The 19,312-nt window shown below is 51.0% G+C and overlaps 1 protein-coding gene across 1 annotated transcript in view; it reads left to right on the forward strand.

The window, feature by feature from the left end:
- CHRDL2 (chordin like 2) overlaps window positions 1-19,312 on the forward strand; it is a 35,034-nt gene that overhangs the window by 3,679 nt on the left and 12,043 nt on the right. The window contains 7 exon segments of the mRNA XM_015852670.2: window positions 4,885-5,000; window positions 5,002-5,311; window positions 12,516-12,628; window positions 13,149-13,302; window positions 14,509-14,651; window positions 17,339-17,432; window positions 18,758-18,813. Coding sequence (XP_015708156.2) covers window positions 4,885-5,000; window positions 5,002-5,311; window positions 12,516-12,628; window positions 13,149-13,302; window positions 14,509-14,651; window positions 17,339-17,432; window positions 18,758-18,813 — 986 coding nt within the window.

Raw genomic sequence — 19,312 nt, forward strand, 5'->3', positions numbered from 1 at the left:
TTAGCTCTCTGCAGAGGTTCAAGCAACAGAGGTTGGGATCTGGAAAGGAGTCTTTGCTGGAATCCCCACGTTGCTGCTGCACACCCAACCTGGCCTCAGCAGGATTTGCTTTCTAAGTCTTCAGCCTCCAAGCAAAGCCGCTGCGATTTGGGATGTGCGGAGCTCAGTGCTGGCCTGCAGAGGGTATCCTAAGCCTGTGCATGGCTCCAGCCTCACATCCTGCCACCCATCCCATCCCATTCCATTCCTGACAGGGAACTTTTCTTTGCTTCTCACCTCTCCCGAGGAGCTGGCAGCGTTTTGCTGCTGTCACTTTGTGGTTCTCCCAGTGAGGCTGTCAGCTACGGCATCACTCATCCACAGTGCAGGGGGGGATCCTGTGCAGTAGAGATGGAAGTTACAGACTACTTTCCGATCTTCCTTCTCTGTCCTTAACCATTGTGCTTCCTTCCACCCCTTGGCTCATCCTCGTGTCTCTGACCCTTCTCTGTGTCCTGCTGCTCAGCCTCTCTGCTCCTTGCCTTGGACAAACCACCCCACTGCTTGTGCTCCATGGGGCTTTGCTCTGCCACCTCTCTTTGCCCTCTTTTTGTCACCGATCTCCATCTCTGGAGGGAAATCTCTGCTCTTCCTCCCTGTCATCTCTCCATAGGTTTTCCCTGTGACTACCTCAAGCCCTTAGAGGTTCGGATTTAGAGCATCTCTGAGTGCTTGGGAAATTTTAAGAGCCCTAAAACTACCTTTGCTGTAGTGCTTATGGCTGTCTGCATGGGGAATAACCATTCCCAAACTCTGGTAAGCCATTGCTGTCCTGTTCAGTTGAGGATTTTGACCAGATCCTGTTGCATGCCCACAAATCCCTTGGGAACACGGCTGAGCTATGAAGAAAAGCATTACCTCCAGCACCCTGGGCTGCAGGTGTTATATCTCCTGCAGTTGTTGTTACATCGCTGTAGGGTGATAAATATGAAGGCTGCTCCTCCCATCCCTGGGTTGTGAATCAGGAGAGGAATGGTGAAAAATATGGATTTTGCTCAGTTTATCTCTACTTAGTAGAGTATGACAGAGAGGCATCATCCCATTCCATCCCTTCTAGTGGAAGGACTTCATCTCCATTGGCTACAGATGAGGAAAGTAGACCTTGAATCATAGAACCACAGAATATCTCGAGTTGGAAGGGACTCATAAGGATCACTGGGTCCAACCTCTAGAATATCAGTGTCAGACTGTAGAGTCATTTGAGTTGGAAGGGACCCACAAAAGACATCAAAGATGAATCAATTCCATCAAATGCATGCCGGACATTAATTACATGATCACTAGTTATCAAAGGGGATGAGTAAAACCTGTGGAGCTACATGAGGGATCTCACCTCTGCTCTGTGCAGCCCTGGGTTTGGGTGTCAGCCTTCCCAATGGCTGCAGTTTATTGAACCCCAGAGTCTCAGTGTGGTTTGGTTGGAATGGACCTCAAAGCCCACCCAACCCCACCTCCTCCATGGGCAAGGGCTCCTTCCACAGCCCAATGCCCACAGCCCCATCCAAGGCACTGCCAGGGGTGGGCACTCACAGCTTTGGGCTGCCAGAGCCTCAATGTGAAGAATGTCTTCCTAGTATCTTATCTAAGTGTACTCTGTTTATTTGAAAGCCATTAGCCTTTACAGTGTAGCTATACTCCCTCTGGGTGATGTTTCCTTGCTCAGTGAAAGGAACTTGCTGCTGGTTTGGGTGGCTGAGGGTCAGTAGTGTGGGCTGGCCATGGGATTTCAGTGTGGTGGCTGCTTAGGGATGGCCAACACTGAGGATTTACGCCTGTATTCCTCACAGTGGTCAGAAAGAACAGTGCGTTTTAGCAGCATCTCCTCCACCCCTGGGTCAGGGCTTGCTCCTGCTTCTTTGCAGCCAGATTTCTTCACATCCAGCAGGTTTCCAGTCCCATTGCCCACTGCTGGCAGCTCTCACCCATGTGGTTGTCTTGGCCCACGATTCCAGGCTGCAAACTTCCAGCTCCCGCAGCCCCGCCAGCTTGCTGTCCTGCCACGAGGTTTGCATGGCACGGGATGTTGTTGGAGCCCAAGCTGTTTATTCAGGGGTTGGTAGGAGAATCTCAGTTTTCATTCGGAAAACAAAAAGGAATTGCCCAGAAAACATGAAGCGAGTTGGACCTAAAGGCTCAGGAACCAGAAGGCAAATAGAAAGGACCCAGTTCTTATTATTTGCAAGCCAATCCCCTGGGTTTGGAGCCCGCTTCATGATCGCAGATGGATTGATGTTGGCAGAGTCAAGCTGTCCGCCAGATTCCTTCATAGATTAAGATAAAGAGCCTTGCTTTTTTTTCTTTGCCAAAGGATGAATGTATTCTTTATGAGATGTAAGAGAGATGTAACACAGCACCTCGCTCCCCACAAGCCTGGCCTTTATTTCCTGGGTCCGCGCTTAGGACATGGCTGAACGTTCCCATAAGTTTCAGCCCTGATGCAAGGCCAGGATCTACAGTCCTGGATTCAGAGGTTGCTGCTGCAGCAGAGATGCAAAATAACTTCATTGATCCAGGCTTCACATCCCCATTTTTCTCTGCCCTTCCATAGCCACATGTGGACCTGTGCTACAAATGTGCCTTTCAGGTCTGCCTTGTGCAAGGGAAGAGCTGGGTGAGGAGGTACCTCTCAGCCTGGGGTAGGCTGGAAGGAGCTTGCTATTTATCCCAAACTCTTTAATGCTGTGGTTGTGTGATGTGTGTTGGCTAAATCCATTTGGCTGGGATAAATCTACACTGTGCAGAAGCAGGGCAGAGAGAAAGACAGTGAGAAAACGTGGGTTCTTCAATCACATCCCCATCCCAAACCTGCATGGATGCTGCAAGGCTTCTACCCCAGCACTCTGAGCCACGTGGATGGGCTCTGGATTGCTCTAACAATCAGCTCTTGTAACCCACCAGGGACCTCTGGATCCAGAACGCAGGCATTCTGCTGGCAGCTCTAAAACCCAGCCCTGTATTTTGTCTTGAAGGTGTGTGGTCGTGTCAGGATCCCTCCGGTCAGCCATGAAATCCAACAGCAGCTGCACTGTGCTTCCTGCGGGTGGATGGTGCCAGACAGAAGGTGCCTGGCTTACAGCTCCTGTGTTCTCGATCCTACATCAGCGCCGTGCTCACAGCCCACAGGGGAGGGCAGTGAATAGTGAGGTGATATTAGTTTTAATGCTCTTTCGTAAACAAGTCGACCCGTGACCATCCCTACAGCCACCCATCTCTGCCTCCAGCTCTGTGCTCTTTCAGGGTCACAATATTCCCAAGCTGAGGTGGGGTGAGGATCCTCTGCTTCTGCTTTGCTGCAGTTCACAGTTGCCAACTTCCTACAGAGAGATGCATCCAGCTGTGTCCAAAGTGCAGGAATGCATCATGGCTTGTCCGCATAAGCACAAACGCAAAGTACCAAAGCTGATGATTTAAGCTGTAATTAAAACAGGTTTGTTATTACAAAGGAGATTTCCTATTCTCACAGCCAGCTCTGGGAATAGGCACCTGCAGCCAGGGTTTGATACAGGGGATGGCGTTGGGCTCCTGGGACAGGGCTGGAGATAGAAGGGAGATGGCAAGAAAAGCTTTTGTTGCAACAATTTCCCCATGGCCACCTTCCCCTCCAAGCTAAATGGGGAACATGGTTGATCTGAATGGGATTTGGGGCTATGGGGACGTGTTGGCACTTATAGCTTTAGTGCCAATCTCAGGGTGGGTTGGTGCTGGGTATGAAGACCTCACACTCTGATCCTGAGCTTGAATGAGTGGAAGAAAATCCATAACAAACTGGTTGACTGCATTGGAGGCAGAAGGAGATGGGGAAGGAGGTGGAGCTCAGCAATGGAGAAGCCCAGGGCCACTATGCTGTCTGGGACCGCTGCCTGGGGCAGGTATATAGACCTGGAGGTGTTCAGCTTGATGTTATAGCCTGAATTTCTGGTGCTGGGAAGTATCCTGCTCAAAGTACCTCTGGAAGCATAAACTGGGGTGCTGTAGTAGGAAAATACCAAGAAAAATCTGGTCTTGGGGATGTAAGGGAGCTGCAGGAACCCATCTTTGTGAAGTATCTGACCATGGGATGCGGTGCTGCTGAGCTGATGTGAGCCACATCACTTGGAGGAGTACTGGGTTTTACTGGGATGGGAACTGGGGGCCTCTTGTCTCTGCCTGCCTTAATGGTCCCAGGAAGGCATATAGGGTTAAGGTTAAGGTTAGGGATAGGTTAGAGTTAGGGTTAGGGTTTGGGGTTATGGTTAGAGTTAGGGTTAGAGTTAGGGTTAGATTAGACTTAATGTTGGGTTAAGGTTATGTGTTAGGGTTAGAGTTAGGGTTAGCTTAGACTTAATGTTGGGTTAAGGTTATGTGTTAGGGTTAGGGATAAAGTTAGGTTTAGGGTTGTGGATAGGGTTAGAGTTAGGGTTAGAGTTAGGGTTAAGGTGTTGGTTAAGGTTGCAGTTAGGCCCCAGGAGAGGGGGCTGCAGCTCAACTGTTAGCGTGGACCCCATGCCAATGGCCTCTATATGGAGCAGGAAGGGCTGCAGCCCTGCTCGGAGCACGGACCCCACAGCAATGGGGCTGATGGGGCAGGGGGGGGTTCAGCCCCGCTCTGGGCTCGGACCTGGCAGCAGGGATGCAGGGGTTAAGCGTGTGGCTCCGCACCCCCCCGCCCCCCTCCGCCCTCCACCGGCCAAGGAATTATCCTAAACACCCCATAAAAAAAAAAGGAGGGGGGGGGGGGGGGAATGCTAATAATAAAAAAAAGCCGTCCTGGCGGATCTCCCCCGCTCCTCCTGCTGCCTCCCCCCCACCCCCCCCAGGACCCTCCGCCTTTAATACCAACAAACAAACTCTTCGCTCTCCCTAAAGGAGGCGCCTTTGATCGGAGCGAGGCGAACCCCGACGGGCACCGGCACCACCGGGACCGGCACCACCGGGACCTCCGCGGGTATCGCTACCATCGGGCTCCGGTACCGGGACCCCCAAACACCGGCACCACCGAGAACCCCGGTCACCGACACCGAGACCTCGCCGAGCACCGGGCATCACTCCCTCTGGGTATCCCCAGCACTGACACCGGGACAGCCCCGAGCACCGGCAACGGGAGCAGCGCCGGGATATCGGGCAGCCACACGGCAGCAGCCGGGCTGTGTCAGCACAGCACCCACCGGGCGCTGGGACCGAAGCTCCCCGGGCACCGACCGCCGGGCTGCGATGCTCCCCGGTGCGGGTCCCCTCGCTTTCCTCCTCCGGTGTCTGCTGCTGCTCTTCGCCTCCGAGAGCCGAGCACGGGCTCGTAAGTAGGGGGCTGAGCCCCTGCTCCCCTCCGCTCCTCACTTTCCCCATCTATGGGGTCTGCGCCCCGAGATGGAGCGGAGGGCTTTGAGGGCGGGGCTGGGGACGTGGGAGGTGGGCAAGATGGCCCAGGCTGGGATCCCTAACCCGGTGGAGGGGATGTGGCCGTGCCCCCTCCACCTGCTGCTGGCCCCAGCTCTGTTTGGGGATAGACTAAAAGTTCAGGGTCCCTTCCCATGGGCTTGATATTGCACGGGACAGGGAGCTGAACTGCAGCCCTGTGCCTGCACAGGTCCCATCCCACCTGGGTTCATCTGAGAATGGGTGGAGGAAAAAGCAGCCAGGGGGAAATGGCTCCCCCCAGACCAAAGCTGGGGGCTTTTCTCCTCACCCATCTCTTGCTTTCTCCTGCTCCTTCTCCCAGGGTGGGATGGGGAAGGGAAGGGATGTTCTGCATGTGCTTTGACATGATGGCTTGGCCAGGTCTGCCCAGCAGCTCAGGGGTACCCAGGAGCTGGGGAGGCATGGGACTGCATGATTAGGACCCACCATGACCCTACATTTATTCTTTAATCTATTGAAATCCCATTGGGCTGGTGGCTGCACCGGAGTGATTTATCACTTGCCTGGTGCCAGCGCTGCATTAAGCTCCCAGCAAACAATCCTCCTTCTGGAGCACAAACCCAAAACGTGAGCACTGGGTTGATTGTTCCAGAGACTGGGAGAGCTGTGGGGAGGCTGGAGGGTGGGTCAGGATGTGAATGAGGAGTTTGTGGCAAAACATAGTGAGATTTCCAATCCCTGCTCCCCAGCGCTGTGTGCAGCCCTGGACAGCAAAATCCAGGTGAGTTTGGCTCTTTTCCCTTCTCTGGGCTTGTAGACAGTGCTGAGCTCAGACCACAGCATCTGATATTGCACATGGATGTGGGTCTGATGCTCTGCTCCATCAGGGCTGCCTTAACCATGGTGCTCACATTCGGAGAAGGATGGAGACACCCCCAGAAGTTGACACCGATGCTGGGTGAAGTGGAGGCACCCATTGGTGGTGGCAGAGCCCCTAAATTGGGCACAACTCAATGATTTGGGACAGTGTTAGCAAAAGAAACCCGAGCACAGTCCTCAATCCTGAGAGGATCCAGGTGTGTTTTGGGGATAGGATAGGAGCCCACCTCTTGGTATGGTGCGAAGGGCTCCAGGTGCCACGCAGCCAAAGACAGGGGGCTTGATGACCCCATTCACTCTGCCATTCGCTGCCCCACATTTTGCTTGAGGCCAAGCCCTTAGGACAAATGAATGCAGGAATAAATTAGCTCCAAGCAGGCTCATCACACAAGAGACCTACAGTGTGTCTTGGCTAAAAATAGGTGAGAAGCAGAAACGCTCGGGCTTCGATGGCAAGTCAGAAAAGAAGAATTTGCCCATAGAAACAGGCTATTTTAGGGGATTTACACTCTCAACTGGAAAAATATTGGAGGCACAGGTTACTGGGCTGAATGCTGCAGCCTGTCCTCTGTGAGCAATCCAGCACAAGAGCTTAACGCAACGGCGTGTTGGCCAGAGGATTTAAACGGCAGCATCTCTGGAGAGAGCAGGGCTTTCCCCCAGGAGCTCGGGAGCTGTTGTTCCATTGGTTTATAATGTGGCTTCTGGAGGAAGGGGCTCTGCCCGTCCTGCTTTAAACTGCTGAGCTGTGTGGGTCCCTGTGCTCCAGGATGGGAAGAATCAGGACAAAAAGCACAAATCCCGCTGGCTGCCACGGTAAGGGAGAGGTGAGGGCTGCACACCCCGATGGAAGCATCCCCTTGGGGTGGAGAGGAGGTAAATGGGGGCTCCATCCACTGCTCCTGGGGCTCGGGGATGAGCTGTGAGGCTGCATTTGTGGAGCTGTGGGGATTTCGCAGCTCCCAAAATACCAAGAATAAATGCCCAGCCCAGAGCTGAGTAAGGAGATCGCGTGGGAAGTGACTGGGACATGAGCGGAGCACTTCAGGTGCAACATGTCAAGGGCCCAGTGTGCTTTTTTTCCCCAGTTCCTTTTCTGCATTCTAAGCCCTTCATAAATACTGTGCTGTCACAGGAGCACCTGCACTTTCTACATCAGACAGGGCTTTTTACGCTTTATTTATGGCTGCTCTTAAAACTTGAATACTGGTTTGCATAAACACCCCCCTGCGCCTGGCATGGCCTTGGCTGCAGGTGCCTGATCTCTGAAAAAGCCAAGAGTGTGGCTGGGATCTGGGGCAGAGATGGGGGAGCAATGTGGGTTGTGGGGTCGGGGAAATCCCATGCTGGGATTGGGGTGTGAAGCATGGAGAGAAATAGGGAAGAGCACAGCATGGTGTCTTTGCGTGACGTAGCGTAGTAGCGCAGTAGCGTCCTCTCTGCGATATCTGGAATCTTTCATTATAGGATCCCATGGGATCCAGAGGGAAACTCCCTGCTGGGAAAACTGAGGCACTGGGCTGGTGGGAGAGAAAAAATAGAGAGGTTTTGCCCTAGTTTTCTGTTGCTTCAGACCCTTTTTAGCTGTAGTTCAGGATTTACAGCGTGAACCCATGCTGGGGATGGGTATGTGAAGGCCAGAGCTGTTCAAGCAGCGATGTAAAAGCAGTTTTACAACTCCCATGACCAATTGGGACCCTCTTCACAGCTCTACCTCAGTCTGGGAGCAGGGGTTTGCATGCTCACGTATAAATGCAGATGCGTGTTGTATGCATGTAGCTTGGCTTCACTGAGATTGAGTCCACATGTCCAGAGAGAAATGACATGGGTATAGACAAGCAAAGGATGTTTTGACAGCAGAAAGTAGGATATTGGTAGTGTTCAGATTTAATAATTTACAATGGTTCCTGCTAACGGAATGATTTCCTACCTGCTTCACCCCTTAGCTCAGCCATGGGCAAGCACTGAGGCAGCAGGATAAGTCACAGTGCATTGAGAAACCCATGGGGACATCCACGTTCCTCCAGGGCATCATGGCACATGGGCAGTGCAAAGGGGTCTTGCCCACCCGTTAAGGGAGGCTGTGGGGTATTGCTGGCTCCCCTTGCTTTGTGGTCTCTTACTGGGACATGAGGATGTGGGATGACATCTCTGCTTCCCAGCAGTGGGATTTTCTTGGGATGAAGGACTTTCAGTGGTCACTGAAGGCAGAAGAGAAGGGATTTCTCAATGAGTTGAGTTCATCACCTCAGGTTGGTGTCTCTGGACCACCTCATGAAGATTGTGCTCCAATAGTTCATACAGCATCTCAAAACCTCAGTAGCCTCATCTGGTGCTTGAATCCTCTGGTGCTCTAATCTAACCACCCAGGCTTTGCCACAGGCTGACTGCTTCTATGTCCTTTTAGTCCCTGTCTTGGCCAGTGATCACTCTCTTCTTCACAACAGCCCTTGCTTGCTTTACACCCCATCAAATTTTCCATCTCACATTACATGCTACCCTTGCTGCTCAAGATGCTATTCATGATAATTAATGATAACGTAAGATAATTAATGATAATTAAAGTCAATAAGCCCTGGGCACTGCCTCAAGTGTTGACCAGGGGTGTCAGAGTCATGCTCCTGGCATGCTCCCCAGCACGGTATTGGCCAGTGCCTACCTGGGCTTTGCCAAATGCCTGGGCACTGTATGGGGACAGCCTGTGCCAGATTGGTTTGGCCATGAGCTGGGCTGGGCCATGGACCTTGATCCCAGCTGGGGAAGTCAGTGATCGGCTTAAGCAGGTGGTGCTCACCCAAGAAAGTATTGGAGCCATGGCAGAAGGTCAGGGATGTGCACAACCCATAACGGTTGTGCGGAAGGATCTTGCATGGAGGGCTCTTGTATTTGGTGAGAAAATGGTCAAATAGGAGCAGTCCTTGGAGGGCTTGAGAATGGGGAGCTCACCTCTTTGCAGCTCTGCTCATCGTATTCAGGTCACACAGGGTCATTTCAGAGTGGGAAGCAAGCTTCAGACTCTGGTTGTGTTGGGGTGGCATGGGCCAGGCTGGGCTCTGATCCTCTGTCCCGGCATTGTGGAGTTCTCCTTTGGGAAGGAAAGCAAAGTGGTGGCTTTGGATTCTAGTGCTGCAGCCTTGAAAGTGCTCTGCAGCTCAAGAGCCCTCCACGGAACATGAGAAGTAAAACAAGATGACTTTTGTGAGCATGCTATTGCCGTAGATGCAATAAATAAGGAGACTGAAAGGCACGGGAGCGATTTACTGCCACAAATGGCTTTTCACTCACAGCGAATTGGGAAGATATCCAAACGTCAACCTCTGAAAATGAAATTATTAGCCTGGCATGGGAAAAAAAATGATCCAGAGCCTCCAGCTTTTAAGCCTCCTCCTTCCATCCATCCCAGCTTGCTTTTAACCAAATAGGCGTACGCCTCTTGCCAGCTACGCGGCATAGTGCTGCTGAGATGCCGACAAGCGTCTGCTGCTGCCCGGCGCTGCCACTCGGCTCTCATTTTACCAGCAGGCCTTCTGCAGACATGAATCAGGCTGCTTTCGAGGGCTGGACCCAAACCAGGGCTCCACTTGTGAAAAGCGAGTGATTAAATGTTTGGATGAAGCAGCCAACTGGCATGGAAGCCTGCAAGCTGAGCGGGGCTGTGTCACATAGAGGCAACTTGATTTCTTCATCCTCAGCATAATTCATGAAGATACTGCAAGCAGGGAAAAATGAAGTCATTTTCTCACCCTTTTGCAAAGTGAAGATGAGTTGTTGGTTCCCTTCCCCTTCCCCTCCCCCTTCCCCTGCCCTTGCCCTTCCCCTTGCCCTTTCCCTTCTGCTTCCCTTCCCTTCCCTTCCCTTCCCTTCCCTTCCCTTCCCTTCCCTTCCTTCTTCCGCTTCCGCTTCCCGTTGCCGCTTCCTTCCCTTCCTTCTTCCCTTCCCCTTCCTTCCTTCCGCTTCCGCTTCCCCTTCCCCTTCCCCTTCCCCTTCCCTTTCCCTTTCCCCTTCCCCTCCCCTTCTTTCTCCTTCCCTTCTATCTGCTTCCCTCCCCTCTCCCTTTGAAGATACAACCTGGAGAATCTCATGATGGGAATGGCCTCACATTCCTCTAAGGGATGTTCAGGTTGGATATTAGGGAAAAACTCTTCTCTGAAAGAGCAGTGAGGTGGGTGGGTTGGATGTGATGATCTTAGAAGTCTTTTCCCACCTTAATGACTCTATGATTCTATGAACGCAATGAGGAGCTCAAAGTTGGTAGTGGTGGAGTACCCATAAGGCTCATTATGAGGGTGCTCAGGAGCTGGCAGAAGGGGTAGCAGCCCACTGCAGTGTATTCCTAGGAGTTGTGTCTGCTTGCTGGGAGATCTTGCAATGAGGAGATGGTACCTCCAGTGCTGGTGGCAGGAGCTGGGCACCATGCCCCTACAAACAGCCGTCCCCCTCTGCCCTCTCCCCCAGGGCTCCATAAGATTTTAAAGGCCCATAAATGCTTTAGGGAGCGTAAACATCTCAGCTGCCTGCGAGCAACGTCATCGCCCAAACTACCTCAAATCCCCTCAGTGACATAATCTTTTAAATCACCTCCAGTTTTAGTGGGGCCGTAAGCACTTGCAGCGCTAATAACACGCGTGGTTGGGCATGTGCTTATTCACAACAGAGCGTAAGCACCGGTGCTTCCCTCCAGCTGTTTGGGTCCTGGGGACACGTCATGGGTTAGCAGGGGCAGCCACCAGGCTGCGGTGAAGTTATGGGGTGCGTTTTCATTTAGGTCTGGCTCAGTTCTGTAGGGCCAGGTTGGGCTGTCTGATGCAGGCATTAAGGATGGCTGAACTGAGCTGTTGTTGGGGGATATGGACCCACAAGTCCTGATGCATGCTCTCCTCATCCTCCTGAGGGTGTGCAAGAGTTGGAGCTGGAGGGGATTTGCTAAGGGACCTGCTGGGATCTGGGGTGAGAAGGGATCTCCCAATGGTAACTCCTGCAATAATGATGTCCGACATCTTGCATCCCTCTTTTTGTGCCATGGCACAATTAGACCCATCCTGGCAGAGGTAGGGCTGTATCATTTCTGGGATGGAAGCCTCCAGTTCTGAAGCTGGAATCCAGTTCTTTACACAATGGTAGGACCAGGGAGGAATAGAAAAACTGTGAATTGTGCTTTTGGGGGTGAAGTTTTGACTTGGGCAACCTGCAGTTTTTCAGCATCTCCCAACTATTTCCATTTAAATTTGGGGCGTGTTAAAATTGTTCTTTTTATGGTGAGTTGAGCACTGTCTTCTCACACAAATGTCCTTTTTGTAAGGATCCCTTGGGTTTGCTGACCCTCTGGGGCAAAAAGTGGGTATTTCTCAGGCAGAGACTGGCAGGGAAAGGTTGGTGTCAGGTTTGGGATCACTTTTGTGCAGATCCACAGCTTTTCTACAAGCAAGAATGAGGAGTGGGTGGAGATGTCTCAATGGATGAGCTGAACTTGCTGTTCCCATGAACAGCCCCATAAAGGAAGAGATTGATTCAACCAACACCGTCCAGACCAGTGATGCCTGAAGCCCCCTAAAGCCAATGGGACTTTAACTGGTGGGACTGGGCAAAGCTGCACCATCCTCCTTGGGCTGATGTTTTTGTCAAGGGATCTTTGAGAGTACAAACTCTCTTACATAGAGAAAAAGTTTTCTTTCAAAATGCTTTCCAACACCAAAATGTCTTTTCCACTCCAAAATGTATTTTTATTTACCTTTTTTTCCCATTTTTTCCTATTTATTTTCTTCATTTCTCATTTCTTCTTATCCCATTTTCCTTTCTTCTTCTTTTTCTTCTATTTTAATAGTGAAAACTCAGACTCTCCTCTCTTCACCACCACTCACAGCCCTTCTGGTTTCCCTGGGGGAAGTTCCCTCTCATTATGTCAACCTGCAAACAACTATCCACCTTCAAATGAGGGTTTATTCTGACTTGTTTTAGAGGTACAGTGCTAATTTGTGCTTCAACAACACACATTCTGTTCCTTGCCTACAAAGGCAGTCCAGCTTGTACAGTGGAGCTGCCATTTGGTCAGATGAGTCCCAGCATAAAGAAACAGTTCATAGTAAAAAAGGGTTTTTGATGAACATCTTCACCCTGGGGTTGGGTGGATGGGATGTGACTGTCGGCCACTCATGGGTGATGGCATGAAGCCACTGACCCTTCCTTGCTCTGCTCACTACAGAGGAAGGATTGATTTCCTGACGGCCATTTCTTCTCTCATGTAGTCTCTCCCCATTGGCTTTCAGGGCCGGATATGTTCTGTGACTTCAATGGCAAGAAGTACAGCCCAGGTGAGAGCTGGCACCCCTACCTGGAGCCACAGGGGCTGATGTACTGCATCCGCTGCAGCTGCTCCGAGGTATGTCCCACATGCACTGCCATAAGAGGTGGCAATCAGGGCATTACCTGGTCCTGGTGTCTAATTTGACAAAAGAAGACCCTTTCCATTAGATTAATATATCTACTTTCGATAGATCCCCACATCCCCCACAGATGTTGGGTTAACCCTTGTGGGGGAGCTGTCTCAGCAGCATTGGTGGGCTGTGGGTGGAGGTGGCTCAAGGCTGCACTGGGACCATGGGTGGTCATTGGTGATGATAGAGGAAACCAGGAGCTGGCAGTGAGTCTGAGCTGAGGACAGTGAGCCAGGAGCTGGATCAATGAACCTTGTGGGTCCCTTCCAACTTGGGATATTCTATGAATCTGTGAAGCCTCAGCTGGCTGGGTTCCACCAGCACCATCTGTCCTGCTAAAGGGGCTATCACGCAACAGCCTCTTCCCCTAGAAAAAAACTCCAAGAAAGGGGCAATTTTGGGAAGCTCTTTCTTTCCTTGTGGGGTAAATGTGTAGCTGAAAAGATCACCCTTGTCTCTCCCCAGAATGGCAACACCAGGTGCTATCGGATCCAGTGCCCTGCTCTGCAATGTGCCAGCCCCGTCACAGACCCCCAGCAGTGCTGCCCACGCTGTCTCGGTATGGGGCCATCCCATGGGGAGGGAATGACAGGAGAAAAGGGGAATTTAAGGACGAGAGGTAATGGCCTTATGTTGCACCAGGGGATGTTCTGGTTGGATATAAAGAAAAAGTCATTCACCAAAAGAGTGGTAAAGCACCGGCACAGGCTCCCCAGGGAGGTGATGGAATCACTGTCCTTGGGGGTGTTCAAGAACCATGGGGATGTGGCACTGAAGGATGTGGTCACTGGGCATGGTGGGTGTAACCTGGGGGTCTTGGGGGTCTTTGCCAACCTCAACAATTCTGTGATTCCATGACCCTGGGTGTGGACATGGTGCTGATGGGTTGATGACTGGACTTGATTTCAGAGGGTGGCTCACTCCCTGTGGACTCCATGCCCGTGCTGTGCCAGGGACACAAAAGCTCCCTGTACTCTCCTGGGTTTTCATAGCAAGGAAGAAGAGAAACTGAGGCACAGCTTGAGCTCACAGCTGTTTTTTTGGACCCAGCTTCATTGCCATCACATGAGTGCTCAAGGAGATGCACGGTGGTGCTGGGTTTGGTCTTGAGGTCATGGCCGCAATGGCAGCTCAGGCTGCTTTCATTGCTCTTGCCTGCACAAAAATGTCTCTTTTTTGTAAGAGGACCCTTTAACAAATCACTTTCTCCAGCTCCCCCCACCCTGAGAAGCCTTGCAGGGACAAAACATCACTGATCACAGATCAGTGACAAGTCTGAAGTCAGCACATGGAGCAGCTCATTTGCTCACAGAAAGTGCTGGCTACAGGAAAAAGAGTTTACTAAAGATCTTGCACGATATTTTTAAGTCTTTTTCCTTTCTGGGATGTGATGACCTTCAACATGAGCCAGAGTTGGATGAAAAGGTCCAGGCTCTGAGCACCTGATTGAGCTGAGCGTGTCCCTGCTCACTAATGGGGAGTGGGACCACATAACCTTTAAAGGTCCCTTCCAACTCAAACGATTATATGATTCTATGCAAATGGCTTCTCCCCTATATAATTAGAAATGAGCATTAATTAAAAAATGAGCATTTGTCCAGGTTAAACCTTTGTGATAAGCTCATTGCAGTCAGGGCAATTCCATTCTCCAAAAGCTTTTGGGCACCTGAGTCCCCACAAGCTGTGCACTGCCCTGAGCCCTTCTTTATGATAACTATGATGTATTAAAGCTCCTTGTCCCTTGGGGTTGGGCTGGGGGGAATCTGAGCACCCAAGCTCGCGAGGTCTGGCTCTAACCTTTCTGCTCTCTTATCCTCCCTTCCAGAGCCAAATTCCCCTTCTGGTCTCCGGGCACCTGTCAGGTCCTGTCAGTACAATGGGACGACGTACCAGCAAGGAGAGATGTTCACCACCACTGAGCTTTTCCCAAGTCGTCAGCCCAACCAGTGTGTGCAGTGCAGCTGCTCTGTAAGCCAGCAATGAGCCTGTGGGTTGGGAGGGCCTGGGGTCTGCACTCATCCTGCAGTGTCAAATAACTCTACAGGAGCAATGTGGGGAAATCAGTCTGAACGTCTGGTCATACCTCTTGGTTGATGGAAATCTATGGACCTGTCCTAGGCTAAGGTTCCTTAGGGTTATGTTGAGGGTAGGTGGAGGCTGGGCTTGAGGATCTTGGAGGTATTTTGTAACCATAAAGGTTCTGTGATCCTATTGACAATTGGACTTGATGATTTTAGTGGTCTTTCCAACCTTAAGGATTCTGAGATTCTTTGAAAAAGGAGAGCCAGAAGCCTTTCTGAACATATATTTGCTGCAAAGTAGATGAGGTTTGTTGCCAAAAGGATCTGGGAGAGCTCATCTTGCCTGTAAGGCTACATGGCCATGAGGTGCCAGCTCTTGGGCCTCAGTAATTATTGGGATGAAGAGCCTGGTGTGGAGCAGAGCTGAGCTCCAGATGTGATGTAGTGTCTCCCAACCACTGGTGCTGGGGTGTTGTGCCTCAAGGAAGAGCTCCTGCCCCATGCGGTGGAGCTCACCCTGGAGATGATGGCAGAGTGATCAGGGCATTCATTGCGGAGTTGTCTATCTACCACCTCTCTACCAACATCAGAGAGAAATCCCTCCTTCCTGACCCTCCAGTGATCTCCTGAGATAGGGCTTGCTCCTGCAGGCTGGAATCCTTCTAACAAAAACCCATCATAAAGTAACAGACTTCTCTTGGGATGCACAAAGCAGCCTGGCCAGAGGTGATGGTGAATGTGTACAGAGCACGGGGCTGCACGAGCCAGGAGCTGAGTGTTGGGAGATGGATGGAGGGGCTCCTCCTTCTTGAGGAAGGGAGCTTAGAGGTGGTGTTGCTGGACTTGGATACTGCCATCAAAAAGAAGAGGGTGGCACAGACGTGGCTTTCACCTGGAGGATGCCAGGCTCCACTGCTCTGTGTTCTGCTTGCAGCAAAGAATTAGGCTAATCTTGGCCAGGAAAGAAAGAGGGGTGAGAGACTCCAACCCACATCACTCCATCATGCCACAAGCACGCACCTGGTGGCTAAAATCAGCTGGTGCCGAGTGGTGGGTACATTAGCTTTGATATCTGGCATACCTGATTTTAGCCCTTGGTGTTTGGGTAAATTTGGAGCCATGTGGCAAGGGCAATAGCTTTTGGGAATTAAACAGCCAATTTTGGGAATTAAACAGCCATTAGGGCTTGTTTCTCTCTTACCAACCCCAGATTGTCGCTATTCCAACCTTCTGATGGGGACTAATGCTGGGGAAGGAGCCCTCAGTCTGAACCTATGTGCTGTTTAACCCTCCATCCTCAGATGTGGGGACACACAGACCTGCCTGTCGCTCTTGGAGGCACTGGATCTCACTCCAGCTGTTTATTGGGTAGGATAATGCCTTGGGTACGAAGCGGAAAATGAAAGGATGACCGTGGAGCCCTGCAGTGCTGAGGTCTAGCAGGGTTGTGTCTGATCTCAGCTGTTAGAACAGCTGCGTGAACAGCTGGTGGAAACAGCCTCGAAAAGCATCCTGAGACCAGAGCCTCTGGCTCTAACCCTGCTTTGTATGACGTGTTCTCTCCCAACCAGGGCAGGTCCTGGCTGTGATCTGCTGGGCAGAAGGAGAAGGAAGAGCCCCATAGCCTGACCTTGCATCCTGTAGGTCGGGATCCCATTGGATTCTCCTGAAGGCTTTGCTTTGTGACCTCCATGAGATCCACCAGATCTCCTGCCTCCTCTCTGTGTTCCCTGTCTCTTGTCTTTTGGATGGTCAAGGATGCTGCTGTGATTTGCTTTTCTGGGGACATCTTGGTTAACCCCTTGTTTTCCATCTAACAAGAGCTTGGTGGTACCCTGGAGAACGCTGCAGCATGGAGAAGAGAGCCTTGCTGGTGGGGTCTGGCTGCTTCAGGACTGCTGGACATCTTTTTCAACCCTGCAAAGTAGCAAAATCTCATCTCTGCAGCAAATGGTTGCAATTCCATTGAGCAGTGTGGGACTGGGGTGTGCAAACATCAACACTGGCCTTACTTCCATGGTTTTCAGCTTTCCAAACCAGCCACCAAGCCAGTGGAAGAAGGCCCACACCTGATCATCCATCCATTGCTCTTGGTCCAGTGTCTTTGTGTGCTCAGTTCTGGAGTTATTGAATGACCCAATGATGAGGGTGGGCAGAGCAGTGAGGTACAGCAAGCTCTGGGTTCAACATTGCAATTCTCCTTTCCAGCAAGTCCTTGTCCTGGGCTGTGTTAGGGAACAGGTTCTCGTGCCAATCTAAGCTGATGTTATGCAGAGTTTACAGATCTGTGGTGGCTATTCCAGTTCTGACAGCACTGATGATATCTGAGATCAAAGCATTACCTATCCCTACCCAACCCCACCACATGTGAGTATGTGGGTCGGCAATGGTATCCAACCTTGCTAGGAGAGGGCCACCATGCCATGTCCTGCAGGTTGAATAGTGCTGGGAGCAGACTTTCAGCATTCAGTCATTGGGTGATTAGTGATAGTTGAGGATGCCATACTGGGGTGCCTATGATTTATGCTGGATCTACAATCAGAAGTGTTGGCACCCCAACACTGGGTGATCACAGCCCTGTCTGGACATTGGCAATATTGACAATAGATATTCTTTTTTGCTCCTCTCTCTTAGGAAGGCCAGATTTACTGTGGCTTGGTGACCTGCCCAGAGTTGCTGTGCTCCAATCCCCTAACCGTGCCAGACTCCTGCTGCCAGGTCTGCAAAGGTAAGAGGAGCTGCTCCTGAGCAAGGACTATGGGCTCAGGATTGTCACTACCTGACAGGAGCTATTTCAAAGAACTTCAGCAGGGTTTTGGAAGTCTGTGTTGTAAATTAGGCCACTTGCTACATCCCAATCACACCAGGAAACAAAAGACACGAGTTCTTTTTTTTCTCCTATGCTTCCTCTCTAGCACTTAGTTGTGTCCAACCCTCCTTCAGCCCATACATTGGCCAGGGCTGAGCTCTTTGTCCCACCCCTGCTGCATCATGCAAGGGATGTGACCTGCACAGAAGACAATATCCTCCAGATCACTCACCCATTAGGATGGATGTTTTTTTATAGGCCATATATTGAGTGGTGAATGCTGCTATTTCTCTAGGGAAGTTTCCAGAATAACCAGGGCCTGAAAAAGTCCTCTTCCACCTCAGTGCAGCATGGCCTCGGTTGAGTTTCACTCTTGAATTTACTGCTGTTTTCCCTAACTCCCACCTAGGAAAGTGAGGAGAAATCCACATCTCTGGATGAGACCAGTTCAAGAGTGAATGGGATGCTTCACGCCTTGCTTGTGCTCCTCTATGCTAGGTTTGGTGGCATCTGTAAGGCTTTGTTGACCTCACCACAAGCAAAGAGATTGCTCTGAAGACAGCGTGGATGCTTTTATCTGGGGCAGCATCCTTCTTGATGAGCTCAGGTCCTACAGAAAGCCCTAAATGAGGGCCAGACACGTTAAAGTGCTTTGCAGCCACTGCACACACTGGGAAAACGAGAGCCTGGTCCAGGTGCAGTTGGTTGTGGGACACCAAGCAAGCAGAATTCACAAAGCTGTGGGCATTAACAGAGCTACCCTTGCACTTGAGGCACATCACTGACTCAGCACACCATTTGAAATGCCTTTGGGTTTATTTTTAATGCCAGACCATCTCCCATCACCTTGTACTTAATCTCTAGGGTGTTTTTATGCCACCTAACTTCAGCGGTACACAAGGTCCTGCTTTTCTCAGGGCTTAGCTCGTTAGCTGTCAGTGGGGATGAAAGAGGTTTTGGGCTGTGACACAGACAAGCCGTGCTCCCATTTGCTTTGGGTTTTTGGGCTGTGACACAGACAAGCCCTGCTCCCATTTGCTTTGGGTTTTTGGGCTGTGACACAGACAAGCCCTGCTCCCATTTGCTTTGGGTGATGCAAATCCCATTTGCAAAGCTCCACTCTTCCAAGAGCTCACAGGCAGTTCAGCACCCTGCAGGGAGCTGCTTTCAGTCATCTGGGCCCCAGTGAACAAATCCTCATCCATCTCTGCAGCATTTCACTGGACCATGTTTTTTCCTTGCAGATGGCTCCTATGAGAAGTCTGCGGAAGAGGAACCCCTGCAGTTAAACAGAGGTGTTGTACGTGACATTTACGTTTTCAAACTCAGTTTGTTTCTTCTAACATAGCCCTATTAAACATCTCAAAGAAAGCTATTTTCCTTTGGCTATAAGCTTTACAAGCAATGATCCATTGCATGAAGGCAGCCAGCTCTGTGGGCAGCAGAACCACTGACACTTGGTTTGCAGTTGAGTCGTGCTTGGGAGTTGGCTTTAGGTGAGGGCTCTCAGCATAGGCTGAGCTGTAAGGACTCTTGTCCTCTCCTCTGGAGCATCTCTGCTGTTCTGGATGTGCAGAAGACCTGTAAGAACTGCAGAACTTGGGTACTTCTCTTTATTGGCCATAACTCCAATGGCTAAAGGAGTTGAACAGAGAAATTCATACATGACTGATAGTGATATGTGGCCCCTACCCATGGAGTCAGGTGGACCAAATCTATCTTTGAGAGCTGTTGCTTTCAGATGTTGGGTTTTACCCTTCCCCTGAGCTCAAGGGTGTCCTCCTCCCATTTGCACCTCC

Source organism: Coturnix japonica, chromosome 1 (genome assembly GCF_001577835.2).
Source record: "Coturnix japonica isolate 7356 chromosome 1, Coturnix japonica 2.1, whole genome shotgun sequence".
Classification (NCBI taxonomy): Eukaryota; Metazoa; Chordata; class Aves; order Galliformes; family Phasianidae; genus Coturnix; species Coturnix japonica.